We start from the raw sequence: 18,313 nt of genomic DNA on the forward strand, positions 1-18,313 counted from the left end.
GATGTGTTTGTAATGGCGTCATTTAACAGCTGATTTAGGGCCAGATGCATGTGCTTTATCTGCTCTTTCTTGCTTGACTCTGGATCTTCTACATGTACAGAAAGCCAATTTTTTTATTATTGTTACTGGCTCTTGGCTACAGTGATATTTGTGACAGAGATTCCCTTGATGAATTATATGGTGTGCATAAAGTACTTTATACCATCATCTGATGATTTTTTAAAACTCTTTAACATCTTGCCTGTTCTGGGAGGTTAAATAAGCTGACCTGCCAGTTCTCCCACAGATGTATGTCTTCTGATGCAATGAAATATGTTTCTTCTGTTTGCACGCATGTGTGTTTGTCTGCTCTTCATCTAACTTCTGTCTACCTTCTTAAAGGTTGTGATTCATTGTCTTTTGACCAATGTCACTTGAGTGAGATTTCCAGGAAGAAAATGCATTTTTGGATACAGAAATCTCTCAAAAATTCTTACTTGGATGATGCTGATTTTCTTATTTCCTTGCTTGCCAGTTGCCCTTATTTAGTGCATTCATCCTGTGACTCCATGCTGAGTCCAGAACTTCTGAGAGAACTTAAAACTTAAGGGGATTTAGAATCAGTTTCTGTTTTTAAATTTCCCTGTGCCAGAGTTTGGTTTTACTGGGTTTGGCATGATTCTTACTTTGCCAATGCCAAAGTTAATTAGCTATATATGGTCACTGCTGTTGAGTGACTAAAGTGTAGCTACCACTTCCACAGGGGAGAACTTGATGGAGCAAGCTCTTTAAAGATCTTCTGGCATACAAGGTTGTTTCTCCACTCTCTCAATCTGAAAGGTTAACCTTGCCAGGAGAGAAAAAAGCAAGACTTAGGGGAAAGCTTGCATTTTGTTTTAATTTTTTTTCCCTCTGTTATAATTTTTGTGAGATTGCAGGATTTTTGCAGGTGAGCAGTGATTCCCTTTGCAGAAAAGAGCTAGAATCTTCATCTGCCCAGCTGAGAGTATGGAGACAGAGGACAGAATATAAAAGACTTGCCATGGGTGTGTCTCCTTTGTGGATTACAGCTTCCTTCAGGCAATCCAACCTGTGCCTCAGAGTAGTAGCCCTAACCAGAGTGCCCAGGCAGACAGTCCAGCCCTGGCATGACAGTCCAGCACCCAGCTCTGCTGCCACTGACCATGAGGAAGAAAGTTACACTGCTTTGAAAACACCAGTATGTGACCAGAGTGATTAAGCAAAACCAGGCCAAATCTTTTCTAATCTCTAATGTCCTCTAAATACTTTTCTTTGTATAATTGTAATAAGCCAGTGGTATGGTTATGTCCCCTGCCTCCAAATGCTTTTTTCCTGACTATCCTTTTGCAATGTGTGGTGAGCATTAATTTTACTGTAAACCAGTGTCAGGCTAAGCCTGAGCAGTTCAGAACTTATTAAAATGTCACGGGCTATAGAAATGCTTGTCCTATCTGGAATATACCTGCATGGAACTCTAGAGTCTTAGGAAAAGTACTGTCTGAAATAATGTAGTTACTTGTAGCCCTAGGTATCAGATTTTACTTTATTTAGAAGGGTATGGGTTGTTTCCTAAATGGTAATAGCCTTTCTCTCTATCAAGGTGGAAACTTTTTCCCCATCCCGGAGATGAGCTGAGCTGAGCTGTGACTGTCTGCCTATGTAAAAGAAAGGGTTTGCAGGTTAAATACCTGTTGTCCAATGTCATGGTTACAACTCGGGCTGTTTCAAAAGGTAGAGAAAAGATCAGAGACATTCCAGGGGAGGAATGCAGGGTGATCTTTTACATTGAAACAGATAGATGCAAAGCCTTTTCAGACCTCTGATTTTGGTATTGTTTATGAGCAATCTAATTAATTTTAACAATCAAAACTGCAAAGCACTACTTTACAAGTACTGAATTACTTTGGAGGCTTCAGCATTTGAGGACCATTGTTTTCAGTTGAGCCAGAACATACTGTCCCCCCCTCAACCTAATAATCCTTTTATTAGATCAAGAAACTGAAAAATGTTTCATTTCACATCAAACATACAGAGACCCCTATTTGCTTTCAAAATTTAAAAGAATCTAGAATTAATTTTTTCAAACAATAGCTTTGAACAATAAAATCACATCTTCAAGGCATGTCAGAATAAAATACTTCGGAGAAGATTTTTCAGGTTTTTTGCTAAAATACTCTGAACTGACACAAATTTGCAAAACATTTTTGGATTAGTAAGCCTGCATTGGTTTTAGTCCCTCTTGCTAAAAAATAAAAAAAAGAATGGAAGAAGTGCTGTCATTTTCTCTGTCCATAAAATTTCTGCTTTAATTGTGTAATATTAAGATTTGTGATCTGCCAAGTGTAGGGAAAAAGGAGCTAGCTTTTAGTGGCAGACACTTTTTTTGTGAACAGGTTAGTTAACTGGCTTTCCTTAGAGTATTAGAGAAGGTGTACACATTTGGTTCCTAAGAAGTCTGATTCTTGGGATTTTATTTTTTGTTCACAGGGTCTTACCAGATTTATATCCAATAAAGTTATTTTTAAAGTTGAACAGCTGCTGTAGTCTCTCTCCAGTCATTGATCTCTCTCTTGTACCACTGTTAAAATGTCGTGTACAAAATTAAAAATTTTTTTTTGTCTTTTTGAAATCACTTTTAAAGATGGAAGGTTAAAAACAGTCCATGGCTTAAATTATTCCTTTGTGTTTTAATTACCTTCATTTCCCTGAACTTTAATGTGACTGTTCTGTGTCTCTAATCGTTCTTCCTAACTTGGAAACTGGCAGGCAGCCTTTCATGGAAGTTGTCACTTTTTGAAAGTTTGTTAGTTAGTTACATCCTCCATAATACACATACTTTCTACAGTGAAGAAAAAATAAGCCTTGGCTTACAGGTTTTGTATATTTTAGGAAATCACATCCTTCAGAAGAATAAACAAAACCTGTAAGTGTACGTATGTTTCCTCTCTGAGAACTCTTTTTCCCTTCATAGAAACAGCTGTGTGACCAAAATATCACAGGTTTTTATTATATTTCCTGACTTTACCTTATGCTAAAATATGCCAACATTTCATATTCTAGAAAGAAAAGTGATACTTTCCTGAGTCTCTGCTCTGTGCATAACTGCACTGAATTGGTCTCATGCAATAAGAGCTGCTTTTGCAGAACAGAAAAATAGCTGTTTTTCTCATCCTTAATACAAAAGGAAATTATTTATAAAAACAAGTTCAACAAAAAAAATCAGCATAAATAGGGCAGGAGCAAGAAAGTTTATTACAGTTCATATATGGTAAGACATCCAACATTCTAAATGTTTGTCCTCTATCAAAATGCACTGGAGTGCAAATTTACAGGATTTATCCCCTAATAGTGTCTGTAATGTTTTCCACTTGCTGCATCTTTGCTTTTCTTCTCATTTCCATTAGTTCAGTTTGAGCAATTCCGATCATTCTGTGAACAAGCTAATTCTTTCTTGTGGGAATTAAGTTATACAGTATTGTTTATTTGGTACTTGAATATCCATCTGAAATGCTTGAGTGCTGACTACCACATATGATGTTTTTTGTAAGAATTGCCAAATTCTTATTCCTTAAGAATATTTTGAGTCAAAATACTAGATATTTAGAAATTGGCGCTCTGAATATTCAGTAGATGACATGTTTGCTATGAAATTAATTAGCTTTAATGAAGTGAGTCATGCAAATGAAAACACCATCCATGTACCATTTAAATGTTAGAGTAAATGAAGTGGTGGTATTTTGTAATAAGTATAAGAGATTTTAACACTCTTTCCTCACTTTCCCTTAGCCTTTTCCATGTGCTTATCCTGAACCTAGCCATTGTAGGAGCTGGAGTAGCAATGGCAAGATTTTATCCAAATATAGGAGGTATCATAAGGTGAGTGTTGCTTGCAATGAGCTTCCCTGTGGTGTTACTGTGTTTGTGTCTTGATGTTGAAAAGGAGCACTAATAATTGTACCTTTATATTTTGTGAAGCTTATGCCTTCTTAAGTTGTAAATAATGATTTGGTGTGTAAACAATCAGCTTGCAAAGTTCTAACATCTGTTACTGTGCCTCGGTGTCTGAGGTGGTTGAGTTCTACTGGAGCTGTATCTGAGGACCTTGTAATTCTACCCACAAAAGAATATGGTGCCAGAAGAAAAGTTGTTTTGTTCTTGTATTCTTCTCACAAGTTTCTGTTTTGTATTAAGACCATTTGAACCTGGTTTGAAAGTCCGTAATAAAAATCCAAGAAAGCAAGTAAATTTAAAGGGAAAAGTGGCATCCAAGTTGTTCCTCTAAATGATATCCCAAATTTACTATGTTGATGAAAAGCTAGGATTTCTATAATTAGAAAATATTAGAGGAAATAATGAGTCTTATTTTACTATGATTGACGTCAATATATTTATATGCATTGTCATTTATTCTTGGTTTGCATCTTTCCTAAAGCAACCAGAAGAGGGAGGTGTTTAAAAATATAGAAATATGCAATTATAAAACCAGAATGACAGGTTTGGGTCTGACCAAAGTAGCAAAATAACTTACTTTTGCTCAGTGGCCGATCTTCTGAGGGTTTTACCCATTTCCTCTTTTTCTTCTACCACTCCTTGTAGTAAAATTTTTTGTATTCTAGTAATAGAGATGGTCTAGTTAATCGTCATCGTACTCTTAGATTGATAGAATAAACCTTAAGGTTGGAAGGGAGCTTGCAAATCATCTAGTTCCAACCTCCTGCCATGGAATGGCATGGCATGGCATGGCAGGGATTCCTCCTGGAATACCTTCCACTAGACCAGGTTGCTCAGAGCCCCATCCTTGAACACTTCCAGAAACAGGACATCCACAGCTTTCCTGGGCAACCTGTTCCAATGTCTCAGCACCCTGACAGGAGAGAATTTCTTCCTGATACCTAATTTGGTTAAACATTGTGCAATACATGTATGTCTCCGTTTGCAAACTGTTGTTTATCGCTTCTAATGTGTCTGTACTGTGCATGTTGAACAGTAGATTTCCAGCAGATAAGTTGTCTTTATACAATCTAACTTGCATGTTTGCAAGTTAGACTATCTTTCCTCTGAAAGGAATGTTCAAATATATGAAACAAAAAATGTTGTTACTTAATAACATTTGGCTGCTTAGTAGGTGAAAATAATAAAAACATTTTTGCAAGCAAGGGAGAGGTTAGAAAAAGAACAGTTAAATGTTTCCCTTGCTGTGGTTGATTGTGTTACCAGAAGGGTGTGTTGTTCCTTTTAGGTCTGGAGAATGATTTGCTAGAAGCTCATTAAATAAATTAAAATAAGAGTTGCAGATTCAGGAATATTTCTATATTTAAATGCTTTATTATGTGTTCTCAGATGGCTCAGATGAGGTTTGCAGTTCTGACAGTAAGGGATGTGTAACAGAGGATGCACTGTGCAGTCTCTTTCTGTTGCATGTTGACTAATTTGTGAAAGAAAGTAGGATCATCAAGTCTAATTTAGGGATTTGGTCCTCAACACCATCACAGGGTATGACTGAAAGGACAAAGCCATGTCAGAGTGGGGGTACAAGCAAGCAGGGGCTTGACAGCACAGTCATAATTAAGTGCTAGTGAAGGAGGTAGAGGTCAGCAAGGAACAGAAATTGATGTTCAACAGTTGCAGATAGTCAGTATTCATCCAGATTTTTCACTGGTTTGGCGGGGGGAAATGACAACAAGAAATAAGAATAAACGCAAAGCATTCTTTCTTTCTCTTCCTTTTTCCTTCCCCTCTTTTCCCTCCCTTTCCTCAGATACTCCGGAGCAACATGTGGTCTGGCCTTTGTGTTCGTGTATCCATCACTCATCTACATGATCTCCCTGTACCGTGCTGGGCAGCTGACATGGCCTGCATCGATCATTCACATCTTTATAATCCTCCTGGGACTGGCTAATCTGTTTGCACAATTCCTATTGTGAAAATTCCCCCTTCTCCCGTGGCTGTCACAAGTGGTACTGTGAAATCTGGCAACAGCCTTGAGCAACACTGTGAGGCATGAGAATCATCCTCCATGTGAGGATCTTGGGAAAACCTGCACCTTTGAAACAAATTCAGAACACATTGTTCAAGTACTTCACAGGACACGTCTTGCTTCTCTGAAAACACAATTTTATGAGAAGTCAAATGGTTCAGATTTGAGTGATACAGTTCTCCTGGTTTTGTTGAAAATACAACAAAAATTAACGAAGCTCAGATTTTAATTTTTTACAGCACATTTCTCCAAACACAAAGCTTCCAGCCTCAAGCTGTGGAAGTCTTTCCTCCAAATGAACTGTTCTTACCTTGATTAGCAGACATGCTTTCTCAGTATTGTTCAGTGACTCTTTGAAATGCTCTTTTGTTGCAGTTATTTTCCTGATTTGTTTGGAAAATGAAGAATTTATTGTCTTTCCTCTTTTTTTTAGGTTAATTTATAGTCATTTGGGTCAAAATGCACTCTTAATTTTGAATACGCTATTAAATTGTTTTGGCAATATTTTTCCTCTAGGAAATTCCAACAAAGAGAAACAATAAACTCATGTTTCAGTGTTTTATTCAGAACCAATATGTACACAAGTTATTTGTGATCTTACAATACAAGAAAGCCAGGAGGATTAAAAAAAATTAGAACAAGACAATTAAAGTTAGTATTCCAGGCTTGACCTCAATTCAACTTGGTTACTGGGAAGTTGTCTTTTCAGAAGTTGCATGTGGTTTTTATGGATGCATGGTGTACACAGTGTTTGCTCATCGCAGGCCTGCCCTGGTAGGGTCTCCCTCTGGTGTTCTCTCACTTCTCCACCGTGTCACGCTGGACATTTTTGATGTGAGCAGAGAGACAAAGCCAACAGTCTTCAAAACCTGGATGAAGTCAAAGAATTTAAGTTTTTAATAATTTTTAATGGAAGCTGGAAGAATCCAGGAAGATTTTGCTGTGCGGTTGTTTTTTATCTTTTTAATTTCTTGTTTACAAATTAAGAGGGTGTACATGCATAAGCACATGGACACCTTCCTTCATCTACCTGCTGTAACTCTGTGTCTTAACCCAAAACATGCAACAATTAAGTTACCAGACACTGGTGGAATGTCGTTTTTGTGGTTGGAGAGAGAGAAGAAACTCCTCTTTGTGCAGAGTTTCATTGCACTAAAATAATCAACAAATGCAGAATAATTGAAAGAGAACTCTGAGCAATACTAAATTCCAAAGTAAGTAAAAGAGGAAAAAAGTTGGAATGGTGCAATGTTTATGAAGTAGGAGTTGGGAAAGATAACTACATTGCAGGGTAAGAGTTCATATTTTCATCAGAAAGACAGTGAAAAACATAACTTGGGGTATTACCATGCTTTTTTGGGAAATTATGTGAATTTTTTAGTAATGGTGTAAATCTATTTGTTTTACTTAGGCTCTTCACACTATGTAAAGGACACTCACTTTCCTAAATATCCTTTGATTTGTATGAAATAACAAGACTACATGGATTTGGAATACTATCTGCAAAATACAGTGATTATTTCCGATTGTTGTTTTCTTGTGAAACTTTCTGTGCCTTTAAATCAGAATTGGAGAATACATGCATCATCTGTTCTGTGTTAGAGGGAACGATCTGCCCCATCCTGGTAATTTTCTCCTGTGCAGACTCTTAGAAGAGAAGTACTTAAAAACCAAAAGGAAAGGACAAAAGATACAGATTTCCTAGCATTATTGGCTTATTTGTACTTATTTATTATAGATTCAGGGCTTAATTTAGGTACAAACCCTGATGAGTGCAAATTAAACTTGATTATATCCTTCCATGTTTCATTTATATATGATTCCATTATTTTTATCCTTGTCATTGAAACTTACATTAAAATACCCATTGATTTTAGCAGTATAAAATTCTGTTAGGATCTAGTAGTCAACAGAAATTCCTGAGAAAGCCAGAATTTTTGGTGAAGTGTCCTAATTGCATCTTGTATCTGTCTTTTTTTCAGTTGTGCAATGTACAATGACTGAGTTAAAATTTAGAAGGAAATTATTCAGAACATTTATAAGAGATAGTTTTAGCTCTGTGTTACAGAGATAGATTCTTGCTGCACTGTTTATTTATACAAGCCTTTAAAAGCTTTGATTTGAATTACAAACTGGTAAGCATCAGAGTGATAGCAAATACTTCATTGCACTGTCATTACACTGTCATCTCCTGAAGCACATTTTCTTATAAGAAAGTATTTTTTAATTTTACTACATGCAGTTGAGATTTTCACAAGCATAAGAAGCAAGTCAGGAGAGTGTAAGCAGATTGGCATTTTAAGGGATTCTCTTCCTTGTCAGCATCCTAAGTTAAATAATATCTTAAAATTTAATGGCATCTTAAATGCCCTAAAAGACCAGGTAGATTGCAGTGTCTTTTTTTGTGCAAGTACAAAATGTCATTCTTTACAAACACACATTTCATCTGCAGTGATGGCCAGCTCATTTTAGGACCTTAGGTTCTGTGTTCCAGGATATCATCATGTGGTTTAGCAAAGCAAAGAATGTAATATATAGATCTAGTGGTGTATTGTGAAATGTCATTTATTACCTTCTCACAGAAGAAAAATAATTTTTGCTGGAAATACTGAATTCTGTCTTTACACTTGAACTTTGCTGAAGTAAGCTGTGAGGTGAGACACTTTTGGTTCTGGGTATTGACTAAGAATCTAAGGTTTTCTTCCTAACAGTACCAGGCTCCTTGTTTGGCACTATCCCTAACTCACTGCCCTCTGACAACGCAGCTCTCCATACGATGTGATAACTCAGTGATGCAAACTGAAATTTTTGTTCCGTGAGGTTTTGAGCAGCTGCAGTCAATCCTCTGTGCAGATACCATCATGCTAAAATCCAGATCTCAGGATACATAAGGCATTAACCCAGCATAACCTGCAGACATTGCCAAAGCATAAGTAGCCAGGGGAATTCCCAGGAAGCTCCAAGAGTATTTGTGGACATGCCTATGTGGTGAATTTGAGGGCACGTCTGTAGGCTATTACACACTTTGAGCACTGATGCAAAGGGATTAGTTTTTCAGTGGGACTGTTGTGATGAACAGAATTAGTTGTATTTTCTAAAGACAAGGACAGATGATATGGCTTATAAATCTGTCTTCTCTCACAACACAAGAAAGAGCTGCCTTCTCTATATGCTTGTACTAAACTCATTGCCTTCTCTGTAATGGTCTAGCATCATTTTTTAATGTTATTGTGGCCCAGATTATTCTTTTCAGCTTCTGGTGGTCTTCGTAGTTTCTCCTATGGTTACTGGCTCTCAGTTTTCCTCTGTTCTTCCATTCTCTCACAGCTGCATCTGTTCCTACAAACATTTTTTTTTTCCTCTTCTGTCTGGATTGGCAATGTAGTGCTAATATATTAAATCGTGTAGCTCAAATGACCTGTGCAGCAAATATGAACATTTGGGATTCACACCTTGCTCGTGTAAACAGAGGGAGGATATTTTATGTAACATTGGCTGTTTTCTTAGAAGTTCAGCCTTTCCAAGGCCTCTAAGACAATGGCATTTGGTTGCAACACTGAACTCTTTGTCATGTAGATAGCTTTCCTGCCCAACCTCCAGGCTGCTCCCTTGTCGACCAGGCTTCTGCACAAGGGTTGTCTTCTGTTTACATGCTCATGGAACCTTTTATTCTATGGGGAGTCAGCTTGGGAGTCCAAAGGTTGCCAAAGCAGTTGATTCCTTATTATTGGTCTAACATGGCATATCCCAATTTCGAGTGCTCAACTCCAGGCAAGTGTTAATGAACGTGCAAGGACATGTAGGCAGCCCTAAGGCTGATAAAACTCTTTTGTAGAGTTTACTAAGCAAAGTTTATATCCATCCATCCACGGATGTCCGCAAAGCTGAAAGGCAGCAGCAGTGTAACTGAGTTACATCACAGCTGGAGCTGTGATGGGAAGGAGCAGAGACTTCCTGGAACACTGAGACAGTCAGAGCTGGGATATGCAGTCTGCGCTGTGGGACGTCCTGTGTACAGGAGCCAGACTGATGCTGCAATCTCCAGGTTCCGCAGTGAAATGGGAGGGAAGTGAGAGAGATAATTGCCTCTGTAAAGTGTGTTTTTGCCTTACAGGATGATGTGCTTCAGAGGACAACTGCACTGAACATCTGTCACCTTTATAACAGATAGGAACATACCTAGCTGAGGAGGAATTAATAATGGGAAAAGGATTAGTGGTTGGCAATAACTAGCACTGCTACCAGCGAAGCAGTGCCTCTCTTTCCTTCAGCTGGAAGCAAAAATTAATTCCCGTGGGCAGGTCACAAAATCTGGGAGCTGTTTTCAGTAAAAAATACACTATTTTAGTAGAGTTTTCAAAAAATTAATAGGAAGTAAAATACTAATGATTGACAAAGCACCAATGTGTTTGGTTTAGCTCACTGTACCATGCAAAATGGAGGAGTACATTTTAAGCTTTTTCCTCTGAACTGGTATGCTGTAAGATTGGAACCATGATCAGTGTAGTCAGTTCCTTTGCACTTGAGAGCACAATTAAACTCTTGGAAAGGAGCAGGACTCAACTTGCCAGATTGTTGCTACCTCTGCCTCCTGTAATTTCAGATGGTGGAACCAGTGCCACATAACTCTTGCTCTTATGGTTTGTATTTCCAAACACCACATGACCCAAGAAGGGCAGGAAGGGTCTCTCCTTTTTTTTTTTTTCAAATTTACCTAATTATGGCTTTTCTTATATACTTTCTTTTTGTGATCCCAAAATAGATTAAACGGTCCAGATAAAAAATGGAGCTTTTATGGGTCACATCTCAGTATATTTGTACTGCAGCTTGGCTAAAGCTCATTGAATTATTTCCAATAGCCCAGATACTGTTCAAAAACTGCTGTCCATGTGTTTCTTTTCATCATTGTTTGAATGGCCTTTTTTTCAGTTCTGTGAAGCTTGTTAACTTCTGACATTTCATTAAACTGTTAGAGGAAGTTGAGATTAGTCAGGTCATTTCAAATCAACACAGCAAAGTCATTCAGCTGCAATAGCATGGGAGGAGAAATGCCTACACATTTGAGTATCAGGCTAGATACCAAATGACACACCAAAGGGAGACACTGTCCTCACTGCCCATCTGGCTTCTTCTCTTAGAGCAAAAGAAGCTTGATTTACAAAATTGCCACAGGGTATCCAAATTACAGGCCCATCATTGGAAAAGACAAACGCTGTTTGCTGTTTTTTTATCTCTTCAGTGAATACCTTTTTTGTTGTTGTTTTTGCTTTTGGTATAATAAGAACCCAAGTTACCATAAGCAAACTCTTGTACATCCCTTTACCTTCCAACATAAAAGTTCAAGGGATCTGGTACAGAGTGGCGGAGACCGTGAAGATGATTTCCAGGAACAGTTTGTGCTGGCTTTGTATGTTTGTAATTTGGAAGAGGTAATGATTGCTCTGCATTTCTTCTCCCAGAGGTGTAAACTCTTTACTAGGGGAAGGCTGAATCTCACCTACCCTGTCTGCCATCCTTGGGCCTGAGGGGGAGGATTTGCATGACTTAAAAGTCCTCTGTTATGGAAATATAGCTGCTGTTTAGGGTACAGCCAGATTCACAACAATAGGCAAAAGATCATATCCTGCCTCCAAGAAACTTGCCATGAGCGGATTACTCTTGACGGATGTTCCTAAGACTAGATTTATTAAGCCTTTGAAATAATTTCAGCATTTATGATGCCACCAGCTCCCTATTTTTACAGGTTTGGCTCAGGTTCAAGTGTCATCCTGTCTGTCCTCTTGATACACCGTACACCAAAGGAGTGCAAAGTTGGGGGTAAACTCTACAGCCAGAACTCCAGCTAATTGGGATTTCTTTGAATAATTAGTTGTTGTATCAAAGATGTAACAAAATTTGCTATTCTTAATGCAGTGGCAGGAGGGTGTTGCATTTTTTTAAATGAACTGATCTGGCATAAAACAAGCTTGGACTATAAAAATATGGAAAATACGAGTCGCAACTGCATGAACTGTTCTTGCTTCTACTCTGACAGAAGAAAACAAGTTTAGTTAAAGAATAACAGAAGGGGACAGTTTTTCCTCTCTGAGTGCACGTGTTTATACTACTTTCTGCAGGCAGCCAGCTACCCCATTGTAGCATTTGCAATAAATGATGGGCTAGAGCTTCTCCAGAAATAAACTCTCACATAAACGTGCACATTTTTTCATTCCTTTCCTGTCTGTTTTCATAGATAACTCGTGCCCCACTGAGCCCCTTTCAGGCAGGTTAATTCACCTGATTTGCACCTTGGTAATAAATTGCCCTTTAGCGGCATCAAAGGAGAATGTACATGACCACAGGCTCCCACACCTTCCCTGAGAGCTTGGGAGACTGTCCCATTTCGTTCCACAATCCCCATCTGCACTGGAAAGTCTATACTTACTTCTGAGGACAAACTGGAAGTAAATTTCAGCCATAGAGTAAACTTGTGAAAAACCTGGCTTCTATGGTTTTATTGTGAGGGCACCACATAGTTTTCTTTAACACATGACTGAGTCTTTTACCTTCATCCCATGTGTTTATACAGGGAAAATCAGACCATTGGACAGCAGAATGTTTAAACATTGCATATGCTTCCCCGTGCATCCCCAAGTAAAGCAGGTCTCATAAAAATTAATTTGATAAAATTATATTCTCTGTTGAATCAGGGATAGAAACACATCAACCTCACTTTATCCAGTATGTGAAGTGTATGAAAAGAATCACATGGTAAGATCCATATGAAAGACAACTACAAAAAGAGAAGCTTTAAAAGTCATCAAAATGCACATAAACAAAATTTTCTGGCAAGGGCAGTCTAGACCTCTGGCTTACTTGGGATGCTTGCCATCTATAGGAATCTTTCCCTTTGCTTTCAGTGGGCACTGGTTCAGCCCTTGGAGAAGTTGCTTTTGAAAAGGTTTTGGCAGTTAAGGGAAGATTCCATCAGAAACAGCAGGACTCCACTTTCCACGCAAGGATCTGGGTATACTTCAGCAGCTGTTACTCAGATGCAGTTGGACCTGCATCATAGTTTGCATGCTGTATTGTTGAGTGTGAAATAATAAATTTACTTTTTTAAAAACTCACTGAGATAGTGAGTACCAAAGTAAAACACGGGACATAAGTGGGCAAGTGGGAAGTGCAAAAAAGGGGAGAAAAAACCACAAACAAATGTGTGTGTGTGTGAGTGTGTGTATATATATATATATTTTTTTTTTTTTTTTTTTTATGTGTGTGTGTGTGTGTGTGTGTGTTTTGTGGTGAGGGGAGTAAGGATGCTGTTTAGTTTGGTTTTTGCATGCAATGATAGCTCATACAGGAATACACCTTTGAAGTATTCTCAGCTCACTATGTCATTCCAGGGTGAATCTTGGTTTTGACTCTTTGGGCAAAAAATCACTCAGACTCTGGGATTTGTGTGTTGTTGCATTGTGGGGCTCTGTGTACTTGTTCTTTGCATGTTAGTTGTCAGTAGCATTTCTCTGTGGAATATTTTATAGCACTTGAACCACATGGAAAGTATGCACCAAGCTTAACTGCTAAATTTGGTGAATAATCTGTTGTGTGTAGATGTTGTCATGTATTTCTGGGGAAGAAAAAATCCACTAAGGGCACTCTGTCCTCTTCAAAAACACTTGTAAGGAATGGTCACAGAGCTTTAAAAGATCTTCCCTCTCCTAAGTGCTGTGTGAATTTCCATGCGATTCACTACTCTCATTACTGACTAGAGCCACAAACCTCAAGCCAACAGACAGCGGGAGAGCTGTGAAATTTTTGACCACATTTATTTTAAAATGTTTAGCCAAAATATATATGAAGTCATGGAAGACTCAGAACTCCATTTTCTGTTATTTCCTTCTCTGTCAGCCCCATCACTTGTTCATTATATCACGCTGCATTTTAGACTTACTAATCCAGTTTTGCTTACCCCCAGTGCCAGCTGTCCCTGTTCTGGTACTCCTGATGACAGTTCTTCAGCAGGTGAATGGACAGTTGTGCAGCCCATCAGGGCTCTCAGAGGAGCCACTAGACCTGCCCAACTCGAACAGAAAGATTCTTTTTTGAGAACCTAAAGACATTCTGGTGCTGACCTGTTTTGGAGAGAGCACCACTGACACATGACATGCACAATAACATGCACCCTACCCACTGTTGCTTGAACCCCTGAGGAACATTTTGGCCATGAAGTTTGCCATGCTGGGCTGTGATCACCTTGATATCCAGTCCACCAAGAGGATCAGTCTGTGGTGGCAGTCAGCTTGGCAGCCTGGCTCTTGGAACAGTGAAACATCCTGGTTCTAGCTCTAGGGATACTGAGCTCCTGTTGTGTCCTGGCCTGAGCAAATGCAGGAGGGGCATTTAATTTCTCACTGCCAGTAGAGGGGCAGCAGTGTCATGGGTGGGCTGAGCTGGACCTAAGACTGGTGCAGCCATGGCTGCCCCAGGCTGTGTCCAGGATCCAGACAGTCACACCTGAGGGGAGTGCCTTCCAGCTGCCAAATAGATAATCTCCACTAAAATTGCTGTAACACTGTGGACTGCTTTGCTGCTCTTTGGGGATTTTCAAAGGGGATAAAATGCCTTACTGAGCACACCAAGGCAGCAGAAGAAATAATAGAAAATTAAAGGAAAGATAGCACGCTAGGCAAAAGCTACCTCGGATATGTGTATTTACACCCAAAAACCTAGAGGTGCAAAGATGGAGATTAACATTGTATCAATGTTTCCATCTTCACAAGAACATTAGTAAGATACTCTGAAATTTCACCAAGCTCTCATCAGCCAGCTGTTCAAAAGCAGTCAGCCAGTCACTACATACTCCTGTGGAGTGAGGTTAGAGCTGTAAAGCTGTAAGTGAATTACCTCAGCAAAGAAAAGCTGAATTTCTTAAAAAACCTGCAATTAGGGCAGTCAAACATGCAAATACATCACACACTGTGCTGTGTACCTGTACAAAAACCTTCTCAGTCTCATAATGGCTCCACATTAGGCTACAAGCCTTAGAGGACAAATGGAGGATGTTACATAGAATGCTGTCAGCAATATGGTAAGAAAAGTCATTCTCCTTAATAAATTATTTCTACAGCTTTAAAGGTTTGGATCCTCAACAATATGTATTTTTATTTGCTAATATTAAATGAATCCCTCTTGGAGGAGATAGATTCTGTTGGCTAGAACTCCTTACAACTTTTAAGGCCAACATAGCACTAAATAAACTGAAGCAATTTGAACTTTGTAGACTTTTTATCTGTGAAACAGTTATTGTAGAAAAGGCATTTAAGAGTGGGGCTTTTTGCCTTCAAGAATTTTGGAGTAGTCCTTCATTTTTAGTTTCAAGATGACCAAATAGTTCCAGTAATTTCTGGTCTTCTTGCCAGTTTATTATTAGTGCAACTGGCTACAAACCAGCTGACTGATGTCAGTCTCATAATAAAGAATGACAAAGCTGGACAAGGGTCCCATGAGAAACCAAAGAAGGAGGATCAAACACAATTGTAAAACCTGTGCAAAAGGCTACAAGGTCTCTGGCAACAGTTTTACCACTTTTTATAGCACTATTTATTCTACAGCTTTTATTTATTTTCTTTCCAAGGTATTTGCATGTTGCATTATTCTCTGTTTTTTTATTTGTCTATTTGGGGTTTTTTAATGTCGTGTAATGGAGTACACAAATATTCTTAAATAATGTGAGTGCATAACTCTTTATTTAATATGACTCATTAATATATCCCACAAGGTAGAGCATCCTTAATTATTTGCTGTGTTTTCAGCTGCGATCTTAGGTTTGTGTCTTGCAGTTGTTTAAATTAATTGTAAATGTGAAGAAAAGTCATCTTTTCCAAGGCTGCAACAGCATTTTTTCCAGTTATTGTGTGCATCAGAGTATGGCTGCACACACCCAGAGATCTCCAGAGATCAGTAAACCTTATGGATCCTGTTTCTGCAGAAACAGAAACTAAGGACTAGTATAAAAGCCCCCCATGTCCTTCCTCCATCTTTCAGTATCTCTATTCTCAACTTAGCCTGTCTGATTTTATACTAGATTTTTAAGGGTGGTCTTACAAAAAGGTTATTACAAGAAAAAGAGAACTTCTTGTAAGAAGCTACTTGGATCATTCAAGACAGGACAAAACCAGATTATCATCTGGTTCTCTTGGGATTTTTAGCTCTGGATTAAAAAAGACAACAGATTCCTCTTCAGTGCTGTGTCTAATTTTTACTTCCCTGCCATTCAGGATAGGTTCTTGGAGGGAGAGTTGTATCTCCAAGGGTAAGATCTGTGGAAACCATCACTGCTAAAAAATAAATGCTAACCTAGGCAGTAAGAATGCCGTGGAAAAGGAAATCCTGTAGGAAATGTTGTAGGGAGTTACCTTAGTCAGGACTGCAAGGTCATGACATGTCACTCTTCTCTTTACAGCCAAGAAAAACTGTTTATGTTTTCCATATTTACATCTGAAGTCCATTCAGGGATCAAACTGTACTTATTGGAGCTATCCCTGGGATCCAGTACAACGTACCCTGCAGATCAGTACATGTCCACAAAAGACATCAAGACTTCCACTAGGAAAAAAAAAAAAAAAAAAAAAAAAAAAAAAAAAAAAAAAAAAAAAAAAAAAAAAAAAAAGGGGGGGATAGCGGATTGCGAGGGGGGGGGAAGAGGGAAGCATTTCAAGAAAATTTGTGCGTCAAGAATTGCTTTTATCTCATTTTCCATTGACTGAACTGTATCTTTACTGTCATCTCTGCTACTCCTCAGGTGATAAAAAGTTTCCAGCCTTCAGGCAATATGAATACCTAAAGCATTCCACCGGATTCAAATACCATCTTGCCTCAATGCAAATCTACAAAGGTGGTTTTTGAGCATACAATAGGCAACACCTAACCTTTGAAAAATTCGGTCTTTCTTTTTCAGGAGACAAGTAATATGCTCTGGGAAAAGTTCTAACTTGACTCCTTCAAGTCAGACTATCAGTTCAGATAACTTGCCTTTAGGATAGATTTTTTTATTTCCAGATTTCTACATGAAACAGTGGCATTTACAGAGGACAAAAGTTTTACTGGAAAGGCGCAAAGAGCCTTGTGATGTCATTTGCTCAAGGTGTCCACCAGTACATTAAAAGGAAAGAAAAACAAAACACAGCTTTTGCTATTCTTCCTTTATATTTTTGATGGCATCTAAAGATTAGAGAAGACCCCTGTTACAGCATTCCGGGTTCTTACTTTTTGCATTTTCAACAGATAGGACCATGATCATTTCAGTCTAGGCTCAATGCTGTTAATTGTTCATTATCATTACCCTTTCCTCTAGTTCATTTACAAGCTGCAGTAAGTGCCTACATGGGTCAAGATTTCCTAAAGGCTGAAAGGCCTCTCTTCAGCAGTAAGACCCAGAATAGAAAAAAAGAGAACAGAGAGAAATCACCATGCAGGAGAATTACTCCAGGGTTTGTGGAGCAGGCAAGTTGTATTTTCCCCTGGCACCACTGAATCCCTTCATATAGATATGGTTACGGCCAGTACTTGTCATTCTCTCCACTTAGACTTTCCTTCTCACTTCTCCATGTGGCTTCCTGTGCTTTGTAAGAGCTTGTCAAACAAGGAGTGCAAGGAGGGTCCATGGGAAAGGACATGTAGTATTAGGACATAATACCATTGCATTAAGTACTGAAACAAAGAGAAAACATATAAAGTAATGCTCTTTCCCTAACTTAGAGTCCATCTTCCCAGAGGTGAATGTTAGTCCAACTGAAAATTGTTGTAACCAGATGGAAGGGCACAGAAATGTAGAAGGCAGGTGTCCATCTTCGTACATGGTCACTGTGTCAGAGATTAATTAGACTCTGCGGTCTGTAAAAGGATCCTGAGGACTACAAGGAGTTGGAACATGTGTTTCACATCTGTTTGCAATGACAGAAGCACCGGCTGCGCAGTGGTCGCCGAGCTCTGAATCAGGGCAGTGGTTCTGTACTGACTCAGAGGGAAGGAAGTGTGCCAGCAGCACCACTGAACGTGCATTACATGTAATACAGCAGGAAATTTGGACAGCAGCTTGTTATAACACTGTTTTGGAAGTGCATGAGTCACTGTGTTTCTGGAATCCGAACCTTTCTCAGCATGTTTTTGTGCTAGATATCCTGCCATGTCATTTGAGAAAGCCTGAAGGGCTGAAGCTGAGTTAGTTTATCCAGGATCTTCATATTGGAATACTCTAATCCATTTCCATCACCTTTCTTCCTGTTTAAAAAAAAAAAAAAAAAAAAAAAAAAAAAAAAAAATGCAATCCACTCATCTCCTTCTACATTGCTACAT

General features: G+C 38.7%; 1 protein-coding gene across 3 annotated transcripts in view; it reads left to right on the forward strand.

The window, feature by feature from the left end:
- Positions 1-7,967, forward strand: part of SLC38A9 (solute carrier family 38 member 9) — a 48,804-nt gene extending 40,837 nt beyond the window's left edge. For 2 of the 3 annotated variants that reach the window (XM_083884121.1, XM_083884122.1), the window contains exons 14-15: positions 3,787-3,876; positions 5,759-7,966. In XM_083884121.1, the coding sequence (XP_083740247.1) occupies positions 3,787-3,876; positions 5,759-5,924 (256 nt within the window). In that variant the 3' untranslated portion in view covers positions 5,925-7,966. Of the gene's footprint in view, positions 1-3,786; positions 3,877-5,758 lie in introns of all 3 variants that reach the window. The other variant, XM_083884123.1, reaches the window with a different exon arrangement.
- Positions 7,968-18,313: the final 10,346 nt, after the last annotated feature.

This window comes from Zosterops lateralis (assembly GCF_965231275.1).
Source record: "Zosterops lateralis genome assembly, chromosome: Z".
Classification (NCBI taxonomy): Eukaryota; Metazoa; Chordata; class Aves; order Passeriformes; family Zosteropidae; genus Zosterops; species Zosterops lateralis.